This window comes from Electrophorus electricus, chromosome 5, assembly GCF_041902795.1.
Source record: "Electrophorus electricus isolate QZ-2024a chromosome 5, ASM4190279v1, whole genome shotgun sequence".
Taxonomy (NCBI): Eukaryota; Metazoa; Chordata; class Actinopteri; order Gymnotiformes; family Gymnotidae; genus Electrophorus; species Electrophorus electricus.
Window position 1 is genome coordinate 8,762,992 of NC_137501.1, and position 18,161 is coordinate 8,781,152.

General features: G+C 38.1%; 1 protein-coding gene across 3 annotated transcripts in view; it reads left to right on the forward strand.

Annotated features, from left to right (window-relative positions):
- The window catches only part of adamts3 (ADAM metallopeptidase with thrombospondin type 1 motif, 3), a 76,947-nt gene extending 61,170 nt beyond the window's left edge, over positions 1–15,777 (forward strand). For 2 of the 3 annotated variants that reach the window (XM_027028514.3, XM_081714117.1), the window contains 3 exons: positions 7,579–7,786; positions 8,563–8,680; positions 14,392–15,777. In XM_027028514.3, coding sequence (XP_026884315.2) covers positions 7,579–7,786; positions 8,563–8,680; positions 14,392–14,879 — 814 coding nt within the window. In that variant the 3' untranslated portion in view covers positions 14,880–15,777. Of the gene's footprint in view, positions 1–1,044; positions 1,133–7,578; positions 7,787–8,562; positions 8,681–14,391 lie in introns of those variants that run through there. The other variant, XM_081714118.1, reaches the window with a different exon arrangement.
- The last annotated feature ends 2,384 nt before the right edge of the window (positions 15,778–18,161 follow it).

Below are 18,161 nucleotides of genomic sequence, written 5' to 3' on the forward strand. Positions count from 1 at the left end.
CATCTCTTATTGATCATCTGGCTGAGATGTGACATCATCTGGGCTATGCAAAACAGTAGTGGGTACAATGCATCCCTTTGATGTTCACTCCTGGAGAAAAATGGGCCAAACCCAGAATTAAATTTAATGGTCTTAACAACAAATCATTGGTCCGCCGTTTGTTCATCACTCCAGCAAATTGCTGGGGGGGTTATGATTTAAATGTTTTATATGAAATTCAAACTAGCACATATACATATCTAGGTGTTCAATACTTTCCTTTTTTTTGCTGTTAAGACCATTGCAAGATTAATATTATGCAATTGTGTAATTTTGTATTTGGCCCATTGTTTTTTTTAGTGTTGTCCTCCAGTGTGCCACTGACTTCTGGATGAAGGTTTTTATGGTGTTACTAACTTTATACAGAGATAGTGATTTGAGTATTCAGGTGTGTAGCACTGAGTCATATGTTTTATTGTAGTCAATCCAGGCAATGCTTAGATTGGTCTGTCTGTCTGGTGGAATCCTGATGGACAGCTCTGTCTGTCAGTATGTGGTATGTTGAGCCTCTGGTGTTGTTACCAGTCCCCTTCTGAGTAGTGCTCATGTACTTACACATATACTCATTCAGGTTGTGGCTAGTATTCTTGACAGGAACTTGCGTGATGTGGACAGGCAGGTTATTGGTCTGTAGTAAGATGGTGTTTGGCCCTTGTTGGAATCCTTCATGACCAGTACTGTCCTGCCTTCTGTTAGCCATTCTGGATGGTTGTGGGTATTTAGCACATGGTTCATTTGTACTGCTAGTATTAGTTATTTAAACATTTCAGTTTCAGTTAACACTTGGCTGGGAGCACATTTTGTCATTTCTAATTTGGAAAAATACAAATTTACTGAATAAAATAAGTGAAAGCTTTACCTGTGAAATTGCATGTTCTATAGAGCATCATCTTCTCTTTGGATATTGTAACTCTGATTATTGTTGAAAAAAAGGTCACAGTATTTGAGCTATCTGGCATACATGTAATAATTAGAAAATAAACTGACACTGCATTGTCCTTTCAGATGTTTGACTCAAGTGCAAATGCTGACGATGACTGATGACCATGAGGAGAATAAATTAAAACCTTGACTGCAGTAGCTTACAATAAAGGCCTTTTTAAAAAGTGGATCTGTTTCAGCATGGGTCTTTGAGCAGCACCAGCCATGTACTACAGAAAAACAGACTTTATAAAAGATAGACAATACTATGACAGCATGCTTAGATTTAGTCATTTAATCCATACATGAAATGATGTGGAAACTTTAGAAGAATATATAAAAAGATCTGAGCTATTTATTATTCTGTTTGCTACTCCAGGCATCCCAGACATTTTCCATTGTAACCATTATGCTCCCAATTCAAAGAAGCCCTCTGTGACATGATGACCACAGGAGAGAGAGGCAGGAAAAACGAAAACAAGCAATGCTTACAGGAGCAAGTAGGCAGTTCCGTAGATGAGAAAGAGAGCTAGGCTGTAGTCTAAATAGGCTAAATATAAATCGCTGGAGTACGGTGCCTGTGGGGTCAGATAAGGGAGGATATTGGGAACAGGTGGAGGTGATAATCAATAAAACTGGTGAGTGAAAGCGGGGAAGTGGTTGTGAAGTGTGACTGGTGCTGGTGTGAATGGATTCTGGGCTGGGTGCAGACACCCTTGTTTGACACCCTTGCTTGTATGATCAGACAGATAAACAAATACAAAGCATACAAGCCAAGACAGACATACAGAAAAAGAATTGTAATATACCTCGGCTTCCAGATCCTATGACCCCAGTAATCTCTATAAACCCAGTAACCTTCCAGTTCTCAGAACCATATCAACAGACTTTAATAAAGAGAACAAATTAACACACAGCTTCATGGTCCATATTGCTGCATTATAAGTAGGTGTCCTTCCCAGAATTATCTCCTTGCCATGATCCCGGTTATCTCCTGGCAATTCTCTTAACAAACTCACCAAAACATAATCTTTATTCAGTACAATATTTTCGTATTTTATAGCTAATCTATAATTAAAACTAATTTAATTGGTGTTCTGCGCATTTTAGTTCTTCAAAAACATTTCTTCAAAAACATTTTCTGCATATTTCATATTTTAAAGCAATACAAGGGTTTGACAATTTAATCCTATATGTCTTTTCTTAAATATTAATATGGAATGTAAATACCTTTAATTTTATTATTCCTTTGACTAACATCTAGTCTCCACTTGTTCTGAATGGACACATATATACTGAATGCCCATAGGATTATGGAAAAATATTTTTATTCCTGGCCAGAACCTCAGAGGAGATATTAAATGTTTCAGAACACCAAAATTGTTGGCAGCTGTTTATTTATTTATTTATTCTCACAGACATTTTACGGATGACTTTATGTGCTGAGAATGAAGTTTGTTTTGGAGCTCACTTCATGGAAGGAAGTCACCAATCCTAACTTTATGACCCAGGACTGTTAAGAAAACCTAAAATTGACAAATGTAAAGTACTGCTTTTGAGTCCCTCTTTCTCCATCTTAGAGCTTCTGCATGTCAGGTTTCACTGAACATGCCTATAGCTACTTCAGGAAACATCATTTTCATCTGTCCATGGTGTCTAAATGAATCAGATTCCTCAAAAAAAAAAATCTACTTAAAGGCAAAAGAAACGTTAGTTTGGCCTGTCTTTTGTCTGAAGTAATTTATAAAAAGCTGGTGTGTTCAAAAAAAGTGTTCACATAGCCCCTCCATCCCAAGGGAGACTAAAGCAATGTCTAAAGTGAAAAATCTAAAACATCTCTCTTTTGATGAGTAGGGTTGACAAAGCCCCTTCTCTCTACTTTAAGTCATTCTGTTCCAGTGCAGCAGAAAATGCAAATCCTCTCTTTCTGTCTTTTTTTTACAGAGTGCTTTGCCACTGCAAAATGTACACAAAATAATACGAGTACTATATGTACTATATAAATGATCTGTAATATGACAGAGCAAATTTGTAACGTTGGCCCGAGTGCCGCATTCCACGGAGCAGAACACACAGACTCCCTTGATGTGGTGAAACATTTATTGACATTAAACATGAATGACAATGGTGGCACTCACATAGTGAGAACATTGAACATGAACAAAAACAGTTAAACACTAACAACGGAGACTATATAAACATCAACGTGACATAAGCAAATGACATCGACATCAACAATGAGGTTTAAATAGAAAAACACTCAATGTTAAACCCCGTGCAGGTGCGTGCCATCACATAGGGCATGGCTACAAACGAGGGTGAAGTGAACCCCCCTGCACGCAGCAGGCTGTACCACGTGACTCATGGGGGGGTGGAGCATCCCGTAACAATATTATAATATATGAGAGCAAAACAGATTGGCATTGACATTGGTAAAACCCTAGCAAGCCAAACCTATGTTTAAATAGTAATGGGTTAAATAAGCATAATCAATAAGCCAAGCAGTAATAGCATAACAATTTCACTGTTTTTTCTGAAAATGGTTTTGTTGTAATTGGTGGTGTCATGTCACCAAAGTGTCTGTCTTCTTGGCAATTTTAAGGTTATAATTTTTACAATTATTTTCTTTTAACAGTAATTTTTGGAAGTCATTTCAATGATCTTTTATGATTAAACATTTCAGATGAAACAGTTAAGCGATTCAGCCACACAGTGTGGTACATCTGCCATTGAAACTGAGAACAGCATTTAATCCTAACTACATACTGTACTGAGCTAATTATGAGCAGAGAGGGAAGGGGCAAGTTCCTGGCTCTCACTCTTCAGGCAAAAAATAATCATATCATATTTCCACTCAATAATCACCTGATTATGATCTACATTTAAGACTCTAATAGCTTGAGGATTAAATGTTAAATGTTACCTTTCTGAAATCGCTTTCAGGGTCAAATGTCGCAGAAGCGAAGTGTGAGTACAGTTTGATGAAGGGTGTTTATTAACTCGAGCTAAAGAAAATCAGCAAACTGCATGAAAAAAAGCAAACATTGAAACAATGGTAGTAAAAATGGTGGTAGCAAAGCCTTTCAGAATAAGATGGCATTTCTAATCAGGAAACAAATGCGAAGCACTGGAGGCAAGTTCCTGTGGGCTTAAATAATGAGATTAATGAGGGCGGGTTTGCACAGTTTGATGAGATAACAAGGGGATTTGGAGTGAGGGAGTTGTGAGTGTGAAATACAGTATATATGGCCTAAGTAGGTCAAAGTAAGAATAAACACTTGGAATAGTTTACAGCTGTTTACAGTTATAGAGTTTAACCACAGGCCTTGAAGCAAAAACCTAACTTGCTGTAGCTCTGCTCTCAGCTGCTTTGCCAGGCTTGCATACACTTCTTGTTAGTGCTGAGGCTTCTTTTCAGGAAGTGAAATACTTGCTTGATTGGACACAAATTGGTAGACTGACTTGGTGACTGCAAAAGATTCCACGTCCTTAGATATTTTGACAGCATTTCCTGCCATTTCCTTGTAGTCAGACCAGTCGGTGACTCAGATGACATTTCCCAGAAAATTGTAAAAAATGTGTTTCAGTATGCAGTCACTATTATATGCCCATCTTCTGGGCATCTTTAGCCAAATTACAAACTACAAATAATCGTAGGACTAGCGTATATTTCTACATGCTCATCTTTGTACCTTTTAGGAATGTAAACAATAACAACAGACTGTTTTATTGTAATTCTAAATTTCTTGCATTCTAGCTTTTATATTTCTAATCAAATAAGATAATAATGTGTGCACTGTGTATATTGGTGGTGATTTTTATTACAGATTACATGTTTGTTTGTGTTTTTACATCTTTAATCCCCTTTATGTTGCAGTGGTGATTGTTTTCCTCAGGTGGCCATATAAAGACTGATTATTATATCCACAAGTTGTTGTTTTTGCAGTTCCCAGCTTTTGCATGCTGATATATTGAAATATATTGTGATATTTCATTTAATTTCATTAGTTTCACAATAATGATTTTTTTTCCCCCTCATTCTCTAAATATCTGAGTTCTGCATAGATATGAAACAGTAAATGTTTGAGGTGATAGCTAAGCCTTTGTATGCTAACTGGTATAAAAAATATGTGGAGAGCCTGTCGAGAGCAGGCAGCTGTGTTCTATATCCTCTAAAAATGCCTTGGCCTGCAGTTAGCAACATAGGAAAAGAGAAGCCAGTGATAAGGATGATAAACAGACTGTTAGATTGATAGATTCCTGCCACTAGATGAACATAGTTCAAAATCACCCCTCAGCCAGACAATTCTCAAACCTTCCTAAAAGACATAATTCACGCTTCCTCATGCTTGTGGCACTGTCAATGTGTAACTTTCTCATTGGTGTTCTGATGGTTTTGTGTTGGTAAAAGACTCTCAAATATTCTGATTAATTACACATTAAGTGGATGTGAATTATAGTACAATGTAAGAAAACGTTATATACAGTAATATACAGAAAGAAGCAGACAAGCATTTAGAAATAAGAAGGCAGACATGCTTTTAGAACTAAAAATGCATTTAGAACTAAGAGTTCTCTTAAACGAGTTTTCTTCCTTGTAATCTGACATATTTATGTGCAAGTGAATCCAATGGCCCTATATTCATAACACAATGTGCAATGGTCTCTTTCAAGCTCTACTCCATATTGTAGAGACACAAGGGACAATCCCTGTTTTCAGGCAGGTAGATTCAGAAGTACTATGCAAAAAGGTTGGGTGAAGTGGAATACAACCAGGAGGGTGTGGCGATTTATTATCTCACATATTATCACATTATCATATTACTCATCTCATAAGAGAATGGTAAGGTAGCACCATGAGCAGTTTATAAAAGATGATACAGAGATGCTTCCACGAGAGATGCAGTAACAGAATATGGGCATCTTATAGTGCTGTGCAACTCCGTGTTTAAATATTGTGAGATGTACATCTCTCCTATTCTTCTATACATCAGGTAATAGTGGAGCTATGATTCATACATTTAAGTTAAACAAATTATAGTTTTATTTTAAGGGATAAGATGTTAGTAAACTGTATGTTTGCAATTAATACATAAGATAATGAAAATAGTTGTATATAGTACCACAGAACCTGAAGAACACCACTGGCCTTGTTCCCATTAGAAAGGAAATGTGTCCACCCTCTGCCCCCATCAGCCAGTGACGTATTGGTCATTGCCAGGCAGTTGAATGAACTATCCCACAAAGCAAAGCCTATATTTGGCTGTCATCATTTTGGCTGTATCATTTGAATGTATCCTATTTACATTAATTTTACATATTTAAATAAAAACTTTACTTACATCCCCTAAAAAGATGAGCAGAAGGTACGATTTGCTCACACAGCATAAAACAATTTTTAATGCCTCAGGCAACCACCCTAAACATAAAAAAACAAACTACAAGTAAAATTTTTATTTAAGGCAAAAATGATCAAATATTTAAAGCATAAGCAGAATGTATGAAAATTAACCAAAGTATCCTCTTGAAATAAATGCAAAGTGCACATATACTCCTCCATTACATTTCACTACATTTTTACACTCAACCCTTATGACAAGCAATTATGCTGTATTATCAGTAAACTATGGCATATTCTTAAGGCTGAAACTAAACATAAGGACTGAACTAAAACTCCTATCCATCTACAATAGTGGTGCACACCTTTAAACTTAAAATCTCACGCCTCCTATTTAAAACCAGCATGCAAGATGTGTTATTGCAACAATATAATAAACATGAAATATTTTACACATTCTCAGGCATGTCGGCAGTTCTTCTTTCAACAGTTAATTAACTGCAAACACCACTTGTGTAGCATATAAACTTGTCCCTGTGGAAAAGCCTATGCAGAATTTCCCCTTGAACAGTGGATATCTGAACCAAAAAAGCTTTTCATAGATGGAATATAGGTATACCTCAGCAGTGCATGCAGGCCAGTTACCACCCTCCTATATCTCAATGGTTTGTTGGTCAAAACGACTCTCCTAGTGAGATTTGTTATGGATTTATACACTGAACATGATGGTCCTTGCTGGTATAAATAATGACTTCAGCCAAAATTTAATTGAGAACTGATATAATTATCTCTAATAAATGCTCTCTTGTGTGTTTTTAATTTCATGTTGCTTACTTTTCCTCATTTGTTTTTGTGCATCATAATCATAATCATCATGACATTCACAACATATTTTGATTACAGTGAATTGCACCCCTTGCTGGCTGTTGATTATTTTGGGAATGTGTCAGTAAAATGTAAGCTAGTTGCAGAGTGTATGTAGAGTTGCAGGTTAGTTCTGTGACCCTAGGCCACTCCCACATCATGTTTTGTTCTTGGGCCTGGAGGCTGATTGGGCCAATACACTGGCATTGTGTGATATGGCACTGAACTCAAAAGTTAAGGTGGACCTCCTCTTCCACTTTCCACCTTTTGATGGTGGTTGACTGTTTGCTTGACTGTGTAGCAGAACTGTGACCTGAGTGCAGACGTCCGGACATACCGAAGGGCACAAAGATTGGAGAGTGAACAGGAAATGGACATATGCCAACAAATACCTGATCCTGTGCTCTTCCAAACAGGTGGATAGCTGAAGAGTGGGAGCACTGCACTAAGACCTGCGGAAGCCTGGGATATCAGATGCGCACTGTGCGCTGTGTCCAGTTCCTACATGAGGGCACCAATCGCTCCATCCACAGCAAGTACTGCAGTGGGGAGAAGCCTGAGATTAGACGACCCTGTAACAGAGTGCCCTGCCCTGCCCAATGGAGGACTGGAGCCTGGTCTGAGGTAGGCCCGTTTGCCTGTTCCTTTTAGCTGATTGGTTAAATTGTGTTTTGGCTAAAACAAGTCATGCATTCATCACAATTTAATTACATTGTCTGGAATTAAAAATTGCACAAACATTGATTATTTTCTATTTAGTTTTATCATCAAATGTGTTACACATCATGTACTCTGTATCGAAGATTTTGTTCCTCATACGGTATATGAATAAATCCCGTCAGTTACATGCATAAACTTTGCAAGTGGTCATAATCATTCCAGACAGCTGTCATATTTAATCTGTAACTTTTAATAGAGGAGCTTATTGGAGAGCATTCATAATAGCATTTAATTGTAGTATGTACGTCTGCTAATATTCCAATAAAAGTCTAGTTAACTTTAAGATTAAAATAAAAACCTCTCAGTTACATTACATACGTAATTGTACAGGCTAATCAGTGTGTAGCCTTAATGAGTGCCCAGCAAAAAGATTTCGATTCAGCTCAGTGAGCCTTACTTTCTCTTATTGATTTTGAACACAAGATAAAGGGATTAATGGGCACAAGTGGCATTAAGGAACACATTGTTTGCAGTAGCAGAAACACTTCAACACAACCAGTCAATTATTTATTTACTTATTTATTTCCAACTGAAATGACCATGACTTCAGTTCCAGTACATACAGTTCTGACAGTGAGATTAGTGTTAACTGTCAGACTGCCTAGTGTGTTTGACTCAATGTCCTTTTTTTCCTTCAACCTCCTGGTCCCCCGGTCCCTGCTGTTCCATCTGGGTCCCAGTGCTCGGTGACCTGTGGTGAGGGGGTGGTGCGACGGCTGGTCACGTGCCGTATCGGAGATCAATGCGGTGGGGAGAAGCCGGAGTCACAGAGGCCCTGCCGGCCAGGACCCTGCCACGGTGAGCCACCCTGGGCATGCGCCTGAAGTCCACAACCAACGCAAAAATATCCCCTCAGGTGGGGGAAGCAAGTTGATACAAGACACTCTGAAAAGGAATAAACAGTATCTCTGCAGAGATATTGAGGGAGCAAACAGTTAGCCCAGTCCCACTGGTAAAGACAAAAGGAAATGATACATAACCCATTCTCATACTATATAATTCTTAAATTGTAAGTCTAAACCTGTATATATACTTTTCCGCAGACAGACATTGACAAACATACAAATGTACAAAAGCATAAACAATGACAAAGGTACAAAAACAGTTTAGAGATAATGTAGGAGTGTCTGAGACACAATGGCCTGTGTTTGTGTGGATATACAGCTATGGCTCGTGTTGAATGTACAAATATTACATGCGTGCGAATCTCATTTTTACATGTGTGACAATGACACTGTGTGTGTGTGTGTGTGTGTGTGTGTGTGTATGGCCAAAAAAAGGTCACCATCTGCATTTAACTAAGCAAATAGGTAAGAACCTCCCATTGGATAATTACTGCGTAGGTGATTATGTTTCAGCTGGCAACAGGTTATTTAATCCTAGCAGATATAGTGAGCAGTTTCTCATTTGTTAAACAACCATGTCAAAAGACACATCCTGTGTTCATGGAAAAGATGTTAATCTGTTTCAGAAGGGTCAAATTATTGGCATGCATCAATCAGAGAAAACATCTAAGGAGATTGCTGAAACTACTAAAATCAGGTTAAGAACTGTCCAGCGCATTGTGGAAAAGTGGAAGGACAGTGGGGAAACATCTTCGAGAAAGGAATGTGGTCGGAAAAAAAATCTTGAATGATCGTGAATGGCGATCACTTAAACGTGTGGTGAAATCAAATCATAGAAAAACAACAGTAGAACTCAGGGATAGGTTTAATAGTGAAAGTAAGAGCATTTCCACATGTACAATGTGAAGGGAACTCAAGGGATTGGGACTAAACAGCTGTGTAGCCTTTAGAAAACCACTTGTCAGTGAGGCTAACTAGCAAAAACAGCTTCAATTTGCTAGGGAGCATAAAGATTGGACTCTGGAGCAATGGAAGAAGGTCATGTGGTCTGATGAGTCCAGATTTACCCTGTTCCAGAGGGATGGGCGCATCAGGGTAAGAACAGAGGCAGCTGAAGTGATGCACCCATCATGCCTGGTGCCTACCGTACAAGCCTGTGGGGGCAATGCTATGATCTGGGGTTGCTGCAGTTGATCAGATCTAGGTTCAGCAACATTATGTGCCCAAAGAATGAGGTCAGCTGACAACCTGAATATACTGAACAACCAGATTATTCCATCAATGGATTTTTTCTTCCCTGATGGCAAGGGAATATTACAAGATGACAAGACCAGGATTCATTGGGCTCAAATTGTGAAAGAGTGGTTCAGGGAGCATGAGACATCATTTTCACACATGGATTGGCCACCACAGAGTCCAGACCTGAACCCCATTGAGAATCTTTAGGATGTGCTGGAAAAGACTTTGCGCAGTGGTCCAAATCTCCCATCATCAGTACAAGATCTTGGGGAAAAATTAATGCAACTCTGGACAGAAATAAATGTTGTGACATTGCAGAAGCTTGTGGAAACGATGCCACAGTGAATGCGTGCCGTAATCAACACTAAAGGCGGTCCAACGAAATATTAGAATGTTTTTTTGGGGGTGCAAGGCAGTGTATATATGGCACTATAATCGCTCTATAGGGCTAATGTTTCTTTAGGACCATGTGGGAATAAATTTGCAAAGCTTAAAAAACAGGTCTATTTAACCAGTAATCCTTGAGCCTGCCAGGTTCTTTGTCACTACTTATTGCTTTATCATTTTGCTGAAGTTAAAGGATAAAAAGTAAAAAAACACAAAAGGCAACTCTGGAGTTTTAGCTTTCTTATATAATCTGCTGCTTTTCACAGCTCTTGTCCCCACACATGCTGCTTTCTACTCATAATCTTCTTAACTGTACATATTTCTTGAGTGAAGTTTTTGTTGTGGCTTTTTTTTCTTCGATGTTTCTAGAAAAGTGAATGCAGAAGTGAGTCTGAATCAGAGGCCTTGGCTTTTCCCCAAAGCTCAGCTGAATGTTTCAAGGCATCTCATGGCTATTTGCTAATTCATGGTCATTTCAAGAAGCTGAGAAGCTGCGCCCAGTCTAGTTCATATTTAGCATACACAATATTTACCATCACAAATGCCATTGCCTGTCAGACTTCATAGTTTAAACATATCCAGGATAAACATATCCAGGAAAAAGGACAGGCAGGTTAGATCTTAACATTTTGTCTATGTGTACATATATATAAATTTCCCCACTAGGCCTCTTCTGTCTTTTTCCTTCATGCTCAGGTCCTCTACTAGAGACCTGGAAGCTTGAGGGTCCTGTGTAATATCTTAGCTGTTCCCAGGACCACGATCTTCTGGTGGAAATGTTGGATGGAAATGCTGGTGGAACTTTGCCAGTTTGGGGGTCACAGCCCCGAGTGCTCTGATTACTGCTGGAACCACTGTTGCCTTCACCTTCCACATCTTTTCCAGCTCCCCTCTCAGCCCTTGTTATTTCTCAAGCTTTTTGTGTTCTTTATTCCTGATGTTCCTACATCTATCACTATGGCCCTCTTCTGCTGTTTGCCTAGTACTACTATGTCCAGCTGGTTAGCCATTACCATTTTGTCAGTCTGTATTTGGAAGTCCCACAGGACTGTAGCTTGATCATTATCCATCACCTTCAGGAATGTATCCCACTTTGACCTTGTAACTTCCAGCCTGTACTCAGCAGAGATGTTTCTGTATTCTATGCCAGCCACTTGGTTGTGGTGTTCCAGGTATGCTCTGCCCGCTGTTATGTGCAGACATTAGAAATCCATCTGGATTGTCACAGGGGCATCTTTGCACACCCTGCATCTGGGGTCCTGCCTGGTGTGGTAGATCACAGCCTCTATTGATCTTGTATTCAGAGCTTGTTCCTGTGCTGCCATGAATAGTGTCCCTTGCGTCTTTCAATCCAGCCTTTTCAGTGATGATATCACTGAGGGGGTTTGATGGTGACTCATACTATTAGTAGCTGGATAGTTCAGTGGGCTATATGGCTGACTTCAGTACAAGAGGTCAGGGGTTTAAATCCTGACCAGCTCCAGTGTGGTCCCTTGGGCAAGATCCTTAATACTATCCACTTTCCTCACTCAACAATGAGAGTTTGAAACAATAGTCACACCAGATCTGATGTTGCTCAGGTCAGCAAGGTCTGTGTAAGATATATATATATATATATATATATATATATATATATATATATATATATATATATATATATATATATATATATATATGTTTGTATTAATAAAATACCATGACACACCCAGTGATAATCAATATGAATTTATTAAAATTATATGACAGTAAATTAAAGGATAGAGGGCTGTCTTCACAACACAAAAACCAGGTTAAGCAATAATCTTCTAGTGGCTTATTGTGTTTATAAAACTGTAACTTAATACAATATAAAGAGATGCATATAAATGTTCAGTGAATAATTTTCATTATTAATAATATATAATAGTAATTACATTGAACAGTTCTTCCACCAAGCAGAGTAGAACAAGTTGAAGCAAAAACCATCCTGTGCTTTTTTTTATGAAGATCTATTCCTGTAGAGCTTATGATCAGAACAACACCCCCTCAACCTCCAAAGCCTCGTATGCTTAGTCTGCCAACAAAGGGAGCTTCTTGTGGGAGTTAAAATAGTATTCATAGGCCTCTCTGCAGCTCAGCTCTGAACATACCTGCTGACTCTAGACTACTGATGAGGGCTTTGACATCTTTGAGAACCTTCTTTCCACCCTATTGGTTATTCTTTGAAGCCAGTTATATTTGTTTGGGGTTTTTTTTCAGAATTTTACAATTTCCTACACAAGCACCTGGAATAGATACCTCCTAGTACTCAGAAGAGTTTACCTGCACTACATGGCGTCCATGAGAATGTGCTCATAAAATATATTCTCAGAGAAGAAAAAACTTTGTATTGTAGTGTCTTTAGTCACGTGAACATTTCTACCTGTGTGGGGAGCTGAACCCTTAAGTGTTCCATCTGACTGATTAGCATGTGGGCTGCAGAAAATTGAATGAGTCATTCTGCAGTTTTGGGGATTGACCTTGGAGCTCTGCAAGAGCATTTCTCATCAGTTCAAGCTTAGCAACAAAGACTGCTGTTGCCAGCCAGGCAAACAATAATTCTTTTGACTGTCCTGTTGAGGATATGTGCTGCACCAAACCAAACAGATGTGCCACACAGTAGAGGCCTAGAGGCCACCCACCCTTTGTCTAGAAATAAGTTTTCTAACATGGTAGAATTAATACAATTTATCTATGAATGAGTTTCAAAAAAATAAAAAATAAAATAAAATAAAATAATATATATAAATATATATATATAGGATTTCCAAACCTTTTATGGCTAAACTGAACTCTACGTGTAATAACTCTCTTGGCTACTAATTCCTATTTGTACTTGACAGATGAGATAAAGTAATTCATAAACTATTTTTGCATACCTCCAATTTGTGGTGTTTTTTGGCCTTCTTTTTTTGGTCTTCTTTTTGATCAGCGTCTCATCTTTTATTTAAATATTGTCTGTCCTCCCTCTTTGATGTCTTCTACATCTTGATCATCAGTAATGAAGTGATAATTGTTTGGTAATAGTGTTACATTTCTGACTGGATTTGTACTTGTATTTGTATGTTGGTGATTTTACTGGTGTAAAATTCACACTATTTCTTCACACTGTTAAATTAGAAACAAATGCATAAATACATCATTTATGATAATGCATTAAATATTACATTTACATTTACATTTATGGCATTTAGCTGATGCTTTTATCCAGAGGGACATACAATAATATGTCAATGTATATCATAAGAGTATTATCAAATTAATATTGATTTAGTTTTTAGTTTAATACTGAATGTTTTGAAGGATAAATCCAGGCCAAAATTACTTGAAAGTTCACGATCAAATTATTTAACCACTGAAATGATCTTCAATCTTGACATGTTTAACCAACTAGCAAAACCTCATAAAGGTAAATTGTTCAGCTGTCGTTTTTAAATTATTATTCTACAGCCAGTTTGAAACGTTACTTATTAACCTCACTTCTATCCAATGTGACAAACTGAGATAAATAAATTAAAAAAACAGTGATATATTTTTACTTCTTCAATAGTGGACAGAAAAATGAGTGCCATAATAAGGATTAAGGCAGACTTGTCTTATGTATTGATAATGAAACCAGAGAACACCCTCCTACATTAACAAACAATAGCCAGTCAGATGCATTGCTCAGAATGTTATACAGCAAGAAAACCAAAGAGCACGTGTGGCTTTTTGGCGTCAGGGGCCAGATTATCAACTTAGCATGGACAGAACAAGTTGGACAGAACAAGTTTCTCTAGTTTCTTGGTGATTGCTTTCAAAATGAAATAAAATTGGCATGTGACACTAAGCACTGTAGCCCATTTTTGGTCCTACCTGTGATTTTTCACATGTAAATTCCAGCCCTGCATGTGATCATAAGAATTTTATAAGCATTTATAAATGTGACTAGACAATTTTTATAAATTCTTTAAGTAGCAACCGTAAAGTAAACTTAAGTTTTAAATTGCATATTATAATTAACAAGCATTTCTATTCCAGATGAACCTTGTGGAGGAGACAAGTCCATATTCTGTCAGATGGAAGTCCTGGCTCGTTATTGCTCCATCCCAGGTTACAGCAAGCTCTGCTGCGAGTCCTGCGCTAAGAGGAGTGGCACCCTGTCTCCTCTCCCACCCGAGGCTGTCGAAGCAGAAGAGGAGGTACGCTACGGCCCTGCTTCACAGCTCCTGGAGACCCTCTCGGCCTCTGCCAATGCCACCCTCAAGCTGTCCACCCAGGGCCCACGCGGACCCAATCTGCCCAGCCGTTTCACCAAGCACACCTCCACCGCTACGCCCCACAGGCTGAATGGCAGTACCAAGACCCTGAAACACCCTGCGCAGGCCCCTAAGCCCAGCATCAGGAACCTGCCCATCCTGGCAGCCCATGGGCAGTGGAATGACAGCTCCACCAACACTACTTCACGGTACTTGGATAATTCCCGAGACAGCAGGTGGCATGAGGGGATGTCCAAGGTGGAAAGATGAAGGCGAACTTTAAACCTTGTTTTGTTTTTCTTTTGTTTTTTTCCTCATGTTACTTTAGATCATACATGTGAGAGATTTAAAAGAGAGTGAGAGATTAAAGTGCTGGTTCACTTTCTGGTTTCTAGGTCCTTCTCACAGGTGACATACTGGAATCACACTAATCATCCACACAACACCGCTGTTTCAGCAGAATGCACCAAAGATTGTTTGAAAGCAGTCAGATGTCCTTTCTGAACAGCTTGATCATACGGGGTTTTTGCACATTAGTGCCTAAAAGACACAAGTGGTACTTGTTAGTTATATAAAATTTCAAGAAAATCCAGCTCCTGTTACTGGCTGCAAACATTTTCTTTGTTTAACAAGCAGATATTTATGAATGTTCCTGTAAATACTGTATGTGTAAAAGTCAGTATTATTTTTTACTAAAACATGGTGCAAATTTTTTATGTAAGATTTAAATACATTTTTTAAATAGGTACCATGAGCGCAGTACCTGCATGTAACTATTCTCAGTTTTTCCTGTCAAAATACCCCAGCTAGTGTGAAAACCTTAGAATGCAGTCATCAGTCTTTGAACACTTTAATTACCTGTGTCCATCAAGGGGATTATTTAATCATAAGTTTTTTGTCTCTGTAACTGCATAGATCAATGTCAAAACCATCCCTTGGTATCTCATTCCTCTTCCTGATATTCTGTACTGTATTCTCTTCTGTAGCTGAAAGCATATTTCAGCAGCAAGAGAACTGAATGCCAAGAGACATTTCGAGGTCAAGCCTGTCACATGCACAATGAGGTGTATAGGGCATGCAAGACTGTATTTTGAAGGCATTATGTAGGAATTACACCTTATTAAGAGGAACATATTGTAAAATGTGCTGTGCTTTTACCTGCATTTTTGGGGAAATATATTTTATATATATATATATATATATATATATATATATATATATATATATATATATATATATATATATATATATATATATATAAACAAAGATTATGTCTCAACCACAATGCATCTGACTGCAATAGCCCCAATGTATGTGTCAGTGGAGTATAAACAGAAATCTCACACCTGCTCACCTGTGTGCTGCTGTATAGCTATTGTATATAGGATTGAAACTTTAGGATATTTATTAAGATGGAGCTCCTAGACTGTTTTATGTCCAGTATTCCTTATTTACAAACCAAATTTGCAGATTTATGCTTGAAGTTTTCACTGAATTTTCACATCTAGCAAGCTATAAATTAGTAATAGTATAGTAACCTTTTAGACACTAAACAAAACCAGTTTTTGAAATCAGTCTTGAGAAAGCGGTCAAACTCCGCTGTTTGCATGTAGCATGTAGAATCCAACAAAGTTGTCAATCACAGCTGTCTCTGAAGAGTCCTTATTGAAATCCCCAACGAATCTGTTCTTTCAGTTAATTAGTAGTTTTGAGTAATTGAAAAGTTGATGTAATCCACATGGATTAACAAATGGATTATCTTTCCCATTACCAACATGGGCAGACATGGAAAACGTAGATAGTGGTTTTATAGAACAGCTTTTTTTAAACAAACCTCTTTGAAACATTTTCATTGTACTGTTTTTTTATGATGTTGCTGCCTATGACAACTTTGCTGCTAATGTTATGCAAAGTCCCAAGAGGATGCTAGTACTTTAGTATTTGTAGATTTTTTTCCCCTTGACAATCCCTGAGCCTCAGACAGATCCGCTGTATATGAGTGTATCTATCCCCAGTGCTGCCTGTGCATTTAAGAATTAACTAATGCTCTGACTAGCTATGTCAGTTTCTAACAGCTTGCAGTCGTTTATCTGTTTATTTGTACTTATTTTATTAGCTGTAATTGAAGTGTACACTACTGATGCTGTTTGTTGTAATGGGGAGCACATAGCAATAAAGAACGTATGAAACACTTCACTGTCACCGGGGTGCTCTTAAACAAAAGGGTCCTTTACATTTCAATTTTATACCATAGATTGGGCAGGTCTGTGTTGAAAATAAGAATGTAGATAACATATCAATGTAAATCTTGCATTACTGTCAGGGATATTTATACACGTTCCTTACTAGATGCTTGATTCACTTTCACGTCCTAAATAAAGGATAGTTTACCTAAAAAGCGAGAAAAGACAGGACATGTGAAGATGAGTCATGTTTATTCACATAAATTCCAATATAATTTACATAGACACAGTCCAAGGTCAAGTAGCCAGGAGACAGAGACACATAACTGATAAACAGTGACACAAAACGTAGTGACAACGCAGGAAGAATACACACCATAGTCAAGCAAGTAATTTACATTTTATATATCAAAACCTTAAAAACAAAACCACATAGTACTTCTTAATACCAGGGGAACCGTCATGACAAATTTAAACGTTTGTCCTTTCACATGTCCACTGCACATGTCCAGTACTATGAAGTTGAATGTTTGTACCCTGACTTCCTTAAGGTGAAATTTTTAGCACAAAATTCCACTTATTTATTTCAGTATTTAGCATAGTCCTCTCCATCTATTTTTTTTACAACCATTCATCACTTACATTTGCAAAACTACCATGTTATTATATTCCAATTGCTAATAACAAGTCCTTGGCAAATGGACATGTGGTGAAGTACCCATTTGTTGCATTATCTGCAAGCAAATAGCTGATTCCAAGATCCTGAAGCAAAACACAGAAATAGCCAGGCTGGCAGACTCAGAATGGCTGGACTCACTGAGAAGTAGGAGATTAATTCTCATATTTTCTGTGAAAATGGAGTTCATGAGGAGACTGATAATGCAGAGAGAGCGAGTCAATGGCATGCTAAAGAAGACACTTACAGGTAAGTTATATTAAGCTTCATGAGGTGAACATAGTGTGACAAGGATAATAGCCAAAGTACTGACCTATTGCACTTCAGCTCCGGTTAATATATAAAAGGTTTATGTGTTTCTGGCAGGATACAGGACCTGCAGTGCCCCAGTCAGGAAAAATAAAACAGATGCAATTGATTGTATGTGTGATGCTGAGAGGGAGGAAGCAAGACATAAGTGAACAAAAGAAGTTTCTGTAGTCTCCATTTGTAGAACAAAACAAAAGGGCACAGCATAGAGCTGGCTAGAAAGCACTTAAATGAGAGGAAAACACGCTGGCAGTAAACGCTTGAAGCATGGAGACACAGGGGAGCAAACCAGACTCAAGTCTTAGCGAGGCACAGGCTAGCAATGCACAGAGCACCTGTTGGGGTTTAAATAGGGGAAAAAACAAAGGAGATCAAGGGACAGGT